The sequence below is a fragment of the Branchiostoma floridae genome, chromosome 12 (assembly GCF_000003815.2).
Source record: "Branchiostoma floridae strain S238N-H82 chromosome 12, Bfl_VNyyK, whole genome shotgun sequence".
NCBI classification, from domain to species: Eukaryota; Metazoa; Chordata; class Leptocardii; order Amphioxiformes; family Branchiostomatidae; genus Branchiostoma; species Branchiostoma floridae.
This window is the reverse complement of record NC_049990.1, coordinates 4747894-4760793: the sequence shown is the minus strand read 5'-3', so window position 1 is coordinate 4760793 and position 12900 is coordinate 4747894. Positions and strand designations below refer to the sequence as shown.

The 12900-nt window shown below is 41.0% G+C and overlaps 1 protein-coding gene across 1 annotated transcript in view; it reads right to left on the bottom strand.

Moving 5' to 3' along the window:
- The window catches only part of LOC118428048 (protein O-mannosyl-transferase TMTC4-like), a 98986-nt gene that overhangs the window by 2128 nt on the left and 83958 nt on the right, over window positions 1-12900 (bottom strand). The window contains exons 10-18 of the mRNA XM_035838011.1: window positions 9060-9116; window positions 8251-8322; window positions 7932-8011; window positions 7001-7108; window positions 4027-4168; window positions 3294-3408; window positions 2751-2863; window positions 525-707; window positions 74-86 (exon numbers count right to left, since the gene is read on the bottom strand). Coding sequence (XP_035693904.1) covers window positions 74-86; window positions 525-707; window positions 2751-2863; window positions 3294-3408; window positions 4027-4168; window positions 7001-7108; window positions 7932-8011; window positions 8251-8322; window positions 9060-9116 — 883 coding nt within the window. The remainder of the gene's footprint in view (window positions 1-73; window positions 87-524; window positions 708-2750; window positions 2864-3293; window positions 3409-4026; window positions 4169-7000; window positions 7109-7931; window positions 8012-8250; window positions 8323-9059; window positions 9117-12900) is intronic.

The following is a 12900-nucleotide window of genomic DNA, read 5'->3' as shown; positions in this document are numbered from 1 at the left end:
GGGGACTGTTGACATTTTACGAAATAACGTCGGTGAGGTCATGAACACGTGGAGGTATTACGGAACCGCCTACCGTCTGTGTCAATCTTGTACAGGAGAAGACACAGCAACAGCAATGTAGACAGAAGGAGCTCTATGACAAGAAAATTCATGGCAAGCCCTATGACATTGGCGACACCGTCTTCATCCTGAACAAACAGGTACCAACGGGGCTTGCGCGGAAATTGGCGCCAAAGACTAAAGGCCCATTTGAGGTCTTGCGCCGCATTAGCGATCAGGTCTACGAAGTGCGTGGCATGAGAGGGAGGGCACAGCAGAAGGTAGTATGTGTGAGTTTTGAGAACATGATACCCTTCTCTCCCACCCAGGACGACCCGGATTACGATCCGCGGACTGACCGACCCCGTCGGCCTGCCCGCCCTAAACGTAACCGGCGCCGAGAAGCTTCCCTTTCAGAGGATCCAGTGACGTCCGGGGAAGAGTCCTCCCAGGGCACTTGTTCTGCTTCCGTTTCAGGTTCCGACCAGCAGTCTGGCGATGAAGATGACCAGGACGAGGCGACCGTCCCGAAGACACTTGTTCCGCCGAGGGAGAGACGACCAGCTGTGAATCCGGACGTCTCCAGTGACAGCGAAGAGGAGAGGCCTTCGACAAGCCATGCTGCTGACGTCCCGAGACCACGACGACATCGCCGCAGACCGTCGTACCTGGAGGACTTCGCGTTGGACTCTGACTCGGATTACATAGATTTAACATAGTGTGTTATTGTTAAGTTGTGCTGAGCAAAGACAGACCACTTCGTGTCTCGCGGTTCTGATGGTGCAAATCATTCGGCTGGGTGTGCTGGTGCATTGGTTGTTGTAGATTGTGTGTTGGTTCCTGTTTCACCTGTAAATCACCATGGCTAGGTCCCCCGGAAGTTAAGGTTATATGAAGATTTTCTTTAGTATCAAGTACGGATGGAACTCCGGAGCTGAGCTGAGAGGATGGGTAGGTATACACGTTTTCTGTTTTCACGCCGTAGCCATGTAAGCGAGCTCAAGTCTCCTGCTGGTGTCGTCTGCGTGCTGCGTGTCCATCTCTCGAGGAATGGATGGGATTTGAGTATCTATCTCAAAGGTGATTAGCAGTAAATCTCTCCCAATGCCAGTGAGTATGTGTTAAGGTTACTAATGTGTTTATTCGGGTAATGACGGACAAGTTTAAGTGATTGACCAGGTAGTATACATGGAATTCTACATGCCTTCTCTGCTTCTGGTGTGTCTGGCTGCCTTGTCGTCTGTTATGCACCTGTCACCGCCGTACACGTCGGAATATTGTCTCTTGCGAAGCACACATGTAAATTTTTGTCTATATCAGACACAGTGTAATAAAACCACATGATTATTGCTGATGTATTGCTGATGTATTGCGTACGCATTGCTTATGTATATGTTTATCTGTATTATGCTGAACTTTTGTATTGTATTGACCATATGCAGAATGTGAGTGGCCAATGGCTGGTGAGAGCAGTCCGATTGGTCACAGAGATTTAGATAATGTTGAATATCTGTACTATGCTGAAAGTTTTGTATTGTGTGGACCATATGCAGAATGTGAGCGACCAATGGCTGGTGAGAGCAGTCTGATTGGTCACAGAGAGCTAGATAATGATATATGACTGATGGTTCCAACTTTTGTTATTTTACATCAACCTGTTGTATTTTTGTTACACCTCCCTTGTAATGTTATGGTATATTAACATTTGAGGACAAATGTTCGGTGAGGGGGAGGTAGTGTAACGGCCATGACCTTTGACATATGAGATAATTAGGTAATGACTGTCTAGACCATATGAGGAGGAGCTTACATTAGCATATTAGGTAATCCCTGATTGGCTGGATGCCGACAGCATCCAACCAGCTTACCTGTGATGGGCGGAGTTATACAACCTATTGTCATGCTAGTTAACCTTAGAGATTGTATGAAGAGATTTAGTCAGTCTCGTGCCCCAAGGACTCAGGTGAGGTACTTTGGTAGGGCTTAGTCCCTCTGTTGGATTGTGTACTAGCTATTAGTTAGACCGACTCTCTCTGTAAATATACTTAGACCTCTGTATCATTATCCTAGACCTGTATCCTGTAACTGTAACTTGCTGTAGTCCTAAGTGAAACAACCAGAGGGGCGAGTAAGAACAGAAAGAAACAACACCCCGACTCCCGGGATTCGAACCCGCGCCAAACCCGGGCAGCAGGATCACAAATCGAACGTGCAAACCGTTCGGCCATAAAGGCTTAAGCCCTTAGGCGTCTTCGGTTTAGCAGTCCTTGAACACCACTGTTACACTACTCCCCCTTTTCTTTTCAAGATTCGTCCTCGAATCTCCGAGATCGACATCCCTGTGTGGCACATACTAGCCTGTTAATCACAGGGCCGGCGTGGGAACCAGTGAAACAACCAGAGGGGCGAGTAAGAACAGAAAGAAACAACACCCCGACTCCCGGGATTCGAACCCGCGCCAAACCCGGGCAGCCGGATCACAAATCGAACGTGCAAACCGTTCGGCCAAAAGGCTTAAGCCGTTAGGCGTCTTCGGTTTAGCAGTCCTTGAATACCACTGTTACAAATGTACATCTGTACACAATGTGTTTAGTATATCACCCCCAAGGAGTGAAGTATTTTGTGGATATTTTGGTGTGTTTGGGTGTGATTTTGGCCTGTGTGTATGTCATCTCTGTGTGCCTTTCTAGAGTAAGGTTTCAAAGTGTCACCTGATACTTGCTAGCCTTGCCCAAGACGTTGGCCAGGGTAAACTGTATAGAAGGGTCGTTAGGGAGCACTTTCACTGCCTCCTTCCCAACTACTTCTGCCTTACTCAGATCTCCTGGAAGACAAACAAACATCCTGCTATGAGCAGAGAGAAACAGAGAGCCTGCTATGGCGGCTACAAAGTAACATATCTTCAACTTCAAGTCTAGCTATGTCGAGGCAAAGCATTTTAAGCCAGGTTTAGAAAAAAAAAAGTAGGTGGTATCACACCAAGATTGTCCAGTGCAAGGATCATAAAAATAGAATCATTCTCTCACCGAGGTTGTCCGGTAGAACTATCATTAAAAAAAAGAAAGTTGGTCTCTCACCGAGGTTGTCAAGTAGAACTATCATTAAAAAGTGGTCTCTCACCAATGTTGTCCAGTAGAACAATCATAAAAAAGTGGTCTCTCACCAATGTTGTCCAGTAGAACAATCATAAAAAAGTGGTCTCTCACCAATGTTGTCCAGTAGAACTATAAAAAAAAAGAACAGTGGTCTCTCACCGAGGTTGTCAAGCAGAACGATCATGTTGGTCCAGGCCAGCGTGTGCTGGGGTTTGAGAAGGGTGGCGTTTCTCCAGGCGTTCAGAGCATCACCGTGCTGCTTCAGTTCTAGATACTGTAGGAAACAAAAACAGTAACTGTTACAGGGCAGCTCTTAACAACCTTTGATGTGTAATACAAAGCTAAACCATCTTCCAACATTAAGGTTGTATAGTTTATCACATGGATGAATTTTCTTCTTCAAGATCTGTTCATCAGAGGTATTCAAAAAATATTTTCTACCCACCCTTTGATTGTTTTTTTTCTACGAATTGTACATGTAGGTCTGAATAATCATAAGCTTAGTCTATTATTTTCTTTATTTTGGACGAAATGCACAATTGTCATACCTGTATTCTTGAAATATTTTAATCCTAAGCTTGTAGTCACTTAAAAGTCTGTTTCATTTAAGATACTACTGAACTAGGATGTCTTAATATTACAAAAATCACTGTTGAATGGTAAAAAAAAGACTGCCATCTGACCAGATGTTCAGGGAGAGCCACACCTTGAGCACGTTCAAGAACCCACTGCACTATTAGAAAAGAGTAGGGGTCCTTCCCAGTGTGAGCGGATCAAACCTAACAGTCTGGTCTTTGGGATGACATCTTGAAAAGGTGATAGACACCTGTTATGTCAATCCTTCCACAGATGTGGTAAAAACTGAATAGAATAAAATAAAATAAAAACTGACCAGATTGCCCAGGTTGTAATAACAGTCAGGATATTTCCTCCGGTGTGTAATGGCTGTCCAGTAGCTGTGCTCTGCTGACTGTGGCTTCTTTAGCTGGGCCTGCACGATTCCCAGGTTCATCCAGGCTGCCGCAAACTCTGGTCTAGAGAAAACAAAACAGCACAAAACTGTTAAAAGACAATCCCTGTGTTTAATGGCTGTCCAGTGCTTTACTCTGCTGACTGGGGATTCTTAAGCTGAGCCTGCACGATGCCTAAGTTCATCCAGGCTGCTGCAAACTCTTGTCTGGGGTAAAAATTTAATACAAAACTGTTAAAAGACAACTCCAGTGTTAGATGGCAGTCCAGTAGCTCTACTTTGCTCTTCAGTTGAGTTTGTACGATTCCAAAGTTTTGGCATTTCAGAACAAACCCTGCATACGATAACTGCTTATAGATGTACATGTACGTAAGAAAATGGCTCATCTTGAAAGACTCGGGAAGGACATTTAGATAAGAAAATAATTCTATATGAGGTTAATGTGTGTCTTGATAGTCTTTGCCAGTCTCTGAAGAAGACATCACCATTCTCTTTTTACATTTTAGCCATCCCAAACTGGACATTTGTTCCAAGCACCAAGAAAATAACAAAAATAACAGACATAAAAGACATAAAGATACATGTATTTCCTACTGAATAGTTTCTACTTTTATCTTTATTAGTGTTATGTGTTTCTTGCCAAATGATGAAGATACTACCATTCTGTTTTTTGCATGTACATTTGGGCCACTTGGAAATGCATATGGACATTTGTTCCAAGCAGTTACCAAGAAGATAACAAAAATAATTGTCATAAAAGAGATACATGTAAAGATACTTCCCTAATGTAGTAATAAATAGTTTCTACCCGAGTATTATGAGTTTCTTGCCTATATCAGTCTGAAGATGACACCATTCTCTGTGTACATTGTGGTCATTTGGAAATGGACATTTTTCATCCTGACACATTTTGCACCCACCATAACATTAGTCTCCTACCCATTACCTTCTTAACTGCACATCACGATGGCAGTAAAGTTGATCATACTGACGCAAGTGCAGTACAGGTTAGACACGGGATGGTCTCAAGACTAGTAAAGGATGATGTGATGTTGTAAGGGTAAACCCCATGTTTTCATATATACAAACATACATTTACTGAATACAAAAGTAGTAATTTGTTAACTTGCTGACTGTAAACTAATGCAGTCAGTGAACTCAGAATATGAGGTCTTAATACGAAAGAAAAAAAATACTCAACTGATACAAATGAAAACAAAGTCCACTGCAATATTTGTTATGGTTATACGTTTTGCCCCCACCATAACCTCCTACCCATTACCTTCTTAACTGCATATCAGGACTGCAGTAAGGCTTATCAGACTGACACAAGTACAGTACAGGATAGCCAGGGGATGGGATGGAAGGTAGTTAGGGCGATGTCATGTTGTAAGGGTAAACCCCATTTCAATGGAGAAATGTACATTTACTACTGTAATAAAGAAAGTAGTGATTTGCTGACTTGCTGCTGGTACACTAATTCAGTACAATGTAGGTGAATATGAGGACTGTGTTAACATAAAAGAAAGAAAAAAACTCAACTGATGCAAATGAAAACAAAAGTCCACTGCAATTACAGTTATAAATTTTCCCCCCACCATAACCTCCTACCCATTACCACGATAGCAGTAAGCCTTATCAGACTGACACAAAGCAGTACAGGATAGACAGGGGATGGGTTGGATGGTAGTTAGCATGATGTCATGTTGTAAAGGTAAACCTCAATGAAGAAATGTACACTTTTACCAATAACAAATTTAAAGTAGTTATTTGTTGATGTGCTTACTGTACACGGATGCAGTCAGTAAAGGTTCAACTCAGAATAGGACTGTCTTAAAATCAAAGAAAAAAAAAAGAAAAATAAACACAAAGTCCACTGCAAACACTTGTCATGGTTATACATTTTGCCCCCAACATAACCTCCTAGTCTATTACCTTACCCATTACCTGGACCATTTTAACAGCACATCAGGATAGCAGTTACGGCTTATCAGACTGACACAAGTACAGCACAGGTTAGACAGGGGGTGGTTTGGAAGGTACTAAGGATGATGTTATGTTGCTGAGGGTAAATCTAAATGTGAAATAAAATCAAAGTATTGAAATGTACAAACGTGCATTTACTGATAACAAAAATAGTGATTTGTAGGCTGACTGTCATGTCAAATTGTCATGGTGCCCCAACGACCCACTAGAAGGTCAAGGGATAGGTGAGGTGAGGTGAGGCTAACTGTACAATAATGCAGTCAGTGAACTCAGAATCTGTAGGAGCCAAAACATGGACGTGCAAGTGTAGGAAGATTGTAAAACATATAATCTACACTAGCCTGACTAAAATCGCGCCCCTGGCGGCCGGCCCTACAATAACTCCAGCCATCGAGAGCTTGATGTGTGAACACAGGCTAAATCTACACTAGCTTTGAGAAGACACTAAGCCTTGCTGTTTAGTGGAAGATCTGCCCAAGGTTATTGAGGATAGAGATGGATGGAGGGAGAAAGTCATGTTCATCCGTGCAACCAGCACAACTGGATGATGATGATGATGTACTCTTTGCCACAAACCTGGTACATATAGAATACAACACGGTGTATTCCGTATCACCCGAGGTTCCAGCCCGACCATGGGTCGGATCGCCCGACGTCCAAAGGCCGGAGGGCGATCCGACCCGCGAAAGGGCTGGGACCGAGGGCTTGGCCCGCTCGAAATGGTTCGATTTACTCGAAGGAAGCTTGTGTGATACAAACTTCGAGCCTGTGTGATACGGAAAGTTATCACACAGTCCGGAACACCCGTATCGAACGTTTTCGCATTCACAGGTATGATATAAATGTATATTATGCCATGAAGTGGTTTACCCGGGGTATGTGTTACAAACAAAACATTATAACAGCTTACCTGATCTGCACAGCTCTCTCCAGTAATAGTTCTGCTTCCCCCAACTCCCCCCTGTCTTTTAGGATGTTGGCCAGGTTGTTCATGGTCTGGTCATACTCGGGGTTCAGTCTAGATTAAGGAAGGTATAGACTCACATTCATTTCGTTGAAGCAAGAAACATGAAGTACCTCATTCTACAACATTCACGTATGATCTCGTCAACTGCCTGTGAGTGCAGAACAGATGAAAGGAGGATGCACACAGAAGTCCAACACAGAGACTATATTAAATGATATTTGTATCATGATTATTACAGCACTATAGAGTTGTATGAGCCATGATGAGGGGGATACAAACTCAGTCAGCAGCAACACCTACAATTGTTAGCTGCATTGAGAAGAAGAATCAGTCAGTATCGTCCTGATGAAGGTGACAGGCAGTCGCCAAAATGTTGACAGGTGATTACAAGCTGGTCCTTATGTCAGAGGTTGTCAGCAGTCACCAGTACAAGTTTGACTTTATCTCTATGGCCAGGTATTCCTAATGTAGAGGCAGTCACTACTATATACAACTTTGACTGTACAATGATCATGTCATTAATTTGTATCAATGGCCAGGTGGCCCTTATGCAGTCAGGTGGCCACTAACAGGTTTTAAATACAATTGTGACATCAATGGCCAGGTGGCCCTTATGCAGTCAGGTGGCCACTAACAGGTTTTAAATACAATTGTGACATCAATGGCCAGGTGGCCCTTATGCAGTCAGGTGGCCACTAACAGGTTTTAAATACAATTGTGACATCAATGGCCAGGTGGCCCTTATGCAGAGACAGTCACAAGTTTGACTGTACATGTGTATGTCAATGACCATTTGGTCCTTCTTGTATAGGCAGTCACTAGTACAAGTTTGACTGTAATGACAACTAACACAGTACTGTTCATCAATACCCACCTGAGTGCATGTCTGTAAGCAGCTATGGCGACATCTGTGCGACCCTGGTCTCCTCTGATCTTCCCAATATTGTAATGGACCTGGGACAGAAATGACAACAAAAGCTAGGAGTTAGGACATTCTGACTCTAGCATAATCTATGTATCAAATAAGTAAATAATGTATATAATATATACTACAAGTATATACATTTGTATAGGGCCTAACTCTAAAAACAAGATTTTGACACTGAGAAGACCCCACAAATTAGACTTAAAGTAATTAAATGGATATTTTGATTAGCAAAGACACAAATAGATGACATCTTCTTTTGTCTCACCTTAGCATTTAGCGGACAGACCCGAAGACCTGACGTAAAGAGCGCCTCTTCTGTCCCCCACTCCGCACTTCTCTGTGGAAAGCAAAGCGTCAAGATTAACTGTCTGCACTATGATACTAAAGTAATACTTCACTTCAAATGGCCTAAGCCTTGAAGAAACTTAAGAGATGCAGCTATAGCTAAATTGTCATGATAAAATATTTGTCCTTGACACTAAGTGTCACCAATGAATTTTACACAGTCACCCATCTTTAAATAAATTTAAAGATAAAGTTGATAAAACACTGAACGTTAAAGTTTAAGTGCTGCAACATATCAACCAGGTTTGATTCATCCAAACATTAAGTGATGCAGCTAAAGCGTCATGATCAAATATTTGGCCTTGACACTAAGTGTCACCTAATGCATTTTACACGGTCACCCATCTGTAAAGATAAAAGTTGATAAACACTTAATATAAACTAAAAAGTCCCTGGCCAGCTTTGATACTATCTCTAAGGCACCGTTGGGTCTGCTTGGAGACTACTATGAGTGACACATCCAAACATTGAAAGAAACGTATCAACTTGAAGATTAAGTTTGTAAGTACTCTGCCGTCAACGGTAATACCACTTTGAGTCTTACCTACAAATTAAAAACGGTGTCCCATTTATAAAGACAGAGATAAAGAGGTTTTGCACCATGGCTTTAGGGAGAAAGTGCACTTAAACACTTTATCTATGGAGAATAGAGACTGAGTCTAAACCCAGCACTACTACATTGTTATTCATTGCAATATGGCCACACATAAGATAAAACATTAATCTTACCACTGTACATCTGATGATATTAAGGAAAACTACCAGCACCAGGAAAGCCTGAATAACCTGGAAATAAGAGAGCACAAAAAGTTATGATATAATTCTGGACCAGGTGCATTTTGATATACACATGAGTTAAAATTGGCTGAGAACCTTAAAGTTTATACAATCATGTACAATTACCGTCATTAAAAAAACTATAACTGTTACAGTTGGAATGTTATAGTCCAAGTGTTACTGCTATCATGTTTGTCATAGAAACCCTCTCCTTTGGTAAGTCAAGTTGAATTCTTGTGTTGAAAATTACAGTTCTTTTCTTCAGACTGATTTCAACCAAGCTATGACTATGTACAATGTACAATGTACATACATTGTACATGTGTATTAAAGCTATCGCAGTGCTTTACAGGTACAGGCTAATATGAATATAATGCACTTGTCATTTTAATTAGTCAGAAGCTGTTAGTCCTTATAAGGCACAGTACTACATGCAATACTGTTCAATCCAGATGTTCAGATAAACATACACTCAGGCAAAACTTAGCAATATGCTAAAAGTACTTTTCACTTTAGTGATTCAGAAACTGTCCAAAGTATGAACTGGACCACAAAACAGAACAGATTGGTTGCCAGTTTGTATCTATGCTGTTAGTAATAAATTGGCTTCACTCTGCTGTGATGAATGAGGGATAACAACGCTGTACACCAAATGACGTCAGCAAAAATCCATTCCTGTTTGGCTAAAGCGCCGAGCAAGGAAGCAGAGCTTTACATAATGGTTTGATGGAGAGGTTTCGTAACTTAAAGTAAGATAAGAGAGTGTCTCAAGTTTGACTGGTGTGTGGCTCAAAAAACAGGAAGCAAGGAGATCTATCTGTCTTTGACAGTCTTTTTTACTGTGGCGCTCTTGAGGTACCCAAAAGAATGAATTCATGACAGCTAATATAACACTGTGACATCTGTAAGTTAGCTTTAGGCAAAGATTAATGTCTGACTTGTGTGTTGCTCAAAAACAGGAAGCAAGGAGATGTAGAATCATGTAGCTGTCTTTGACAGTCTTTTTTAATGTGGCATTCTCAGGGTACCCAAAGGAATGAATTTATGACAGCTAATATAACACACACACTGTGACATCTGTAAGTTAGTTTTAGGCGAGGATTAATGAGTAAGACATATGTAAGAGCATGTATGGTTCAAGTTTGACTTCTGTGTGGCTCAAAAAACAGGAAGCAAGGAGATGTAGCTGTCTTTGACAGTCTCTTTTAATGTGGCGCTTTCAGGGTCCCTAAGGAAAACTTGATGACAGTTGGTGTTACAACTGTTAGTTTTAGGCTGAAGCTAATTGGATAATGGTTGGATGGAGAAGATTAATGAGTAAGATATATGTAAGATCATGTATGGTTCAAGTTTGACTTGTGTGTGGCTCAAAAAACAGGAAGCAAGGAGACGTAGCTGTCTTTGACAGTCTTTTCTAATGTGGCATTCTCAGGGTACCCAAAGGAATGAATTCATGACAGCTAATATAACACTGTGACATCTGTAACTTAGTTTTAGGCGAGGATTAATGAGTAAGATATATGTAAGAGCATGTGTGGTTCAAGTTTGACTTTTGTGTGACTCAAAAACAGAAAGCAAGAAAATGCTAAAACTCTTCAAATGTCTTTTTAAGGTGGCATAACTTAGGGTACCCAAAGGAATGGATTTAATATGTAGTTGATGTTACATCTGTTAGTTTTAGGCTAAAGGTTGATCAATGAGAGAAGAAAGTAGAGTTTTAGATAACGGTATGATGGAGTCAGAGGATTTTGTAACCAGTAAGAAAAGGGGGTTCCTGGCAAGTCTGACTTCTGTGTGCCTCAAAAACAGACAGCAAGAAAAAGCCAAAACTCTTCAAAATGTCTTTTTAAGGTGGCACAACTTAGGATACCCGAGGGAATGGCTTGATGACAGTTGATGTTACATCTGTTAGTTTTAGGTTGAAGGCTGATCGATGAGAAAAGGAAGAAGAGGTTGGATAACGGTTTGATGGAGTCAGGGGATTTGTAAACAGTAAGAAATGGGAGTTCCTGGCAAGTCTGACTTTTGTGTGCCGCAAAAACAGAAAGCAAGATTATGATAAAACTGTCTTCTAATGTCTTTTTAAGGTGGCGCGCTTAGAACACCCGAAGGAATGGATTTATGACAGTAAATGATACATCTGTTAGTTTTTAGCTTAAGGATGATCGCGAGAAAAGGAAGCAGTGCTTTAGATAATGGTTTGATGCAGCGGATTCATAAGTAAGATAAAAGCATGCTTCAAGTTTGACTTTTGTGTGGCTCAAAAAGAGGAAGCAAGAAAATGCTAAAACTCTTCAAATGTCTTTTTAAGGCGGCACAACTTTAGGTACCCAAAGGAATGGATTTATGACAGTCAATATTACATCTGTTAGTAGAAGACAGAAAGAAGCAGAGCTTGAGATAATACTTTGATGTAGAGGATTCGTAAGTAAGATAAAAGCATGCCTCAAGTTTGACTTTTGTGAGCCTCCAAAACAGAAAGCAAGGAAAACTGTCTTCAACTGTCTTTTTAAGGTGGCGCCCTTACGATACCCTAAGGAATGGATTTATGACAGTTGATGTTACATCTGTTAGTTTTAGGCTAAAGGTTGATTGATGAGAAAAGAAAGCAGAGCTTTAGATAATGGTTTGATGTAGAGGAGTCATAAGTAAGATAAAAGCATGCTTCAAGTCTGAATTGTGTGTGGCTCAAAAACAAGTTTTCAACTGTTTTTTAAGATGATGTTCTTACAGTACCTAAGAAATTTATGACCATTCAGTAATGTTCCACAGAAGATCACCATTGTAAATGAAATTTGTAAGACTTAGCAGGGCTCAAAATGCCACCTGCATATGCAGCTTAGTGCAGGTAAAATTGGAGTTGTACAGGTATTTCTGGTGTCTACCTGCACCTAACCTGCACTGGTCCATGTACTGGGTTTTATACATAAATGACCTATGATATGGATTGTTATTACCTCAGGATTGATTGTTACCACCTATAAAGTGTAAAAAAGAATAAAGTTAGTGCAATGGCTCCAGAATAATTTCAGTATGATCCATACTTCCTAAACTCAGAGTGGTGCAGGTAAAATTTGTCTGGTGCAGCTAATTTTCAATGTTACCTGCACCATTGCAGGTATGCAGAAAAAAGTATTTTGAGCCCTGCTTATTAAGTGTTAGTTTGAAGCATAGAAGACGAAGTAGAGCTTTGGATAATGGGGCGATAGAGAGGATTCGTAAGTACGATAAGATGGTGCCTCAGGTCTGAATTGTGTGTGGCTCAAAACAAGGGAGAAGAAAGCTGTAACTGTCATCAAATGTCTTTTTTTAAAAGTGGCACTCTTATGGTACCTGTCAGAATTTATGACAGATTATGTTACACTGAAGAACATCATTGTACAAATGTAGACAAAATCTGCAAGTGCTCAGTTGAAGCATGGGACACGGAATTAGAGCTTTGGATAATGGAGTCATAGAGAGGATCCGTAAGTATGATAAGAGTGTGCCTCAGGTCTGAATTGTGTTTGGCTCAAAATAAGGGAGAAGAAACTGTAACTGTCATCAAATGTCTTTTTTTTTAAAGTGGCACTCTTCTCACCTGTCAGAATTTACGACAGTTGTGTTACATTGAAGATCATTCATGTACAAATGTAGATAAAATCTGCAGGTGTTCAGTTGAAGCATGGGACACAGAAGTCGAGCTTAGATAGTGGGATTATAGCGAGGATTCGAGGAGTAAGCTAAGTGTGTGCCTAAGGTCTGAATTGTGTGTGGCTCAAAACAAGGGAGCAGAAAGCAGAAAGCTGTAGTT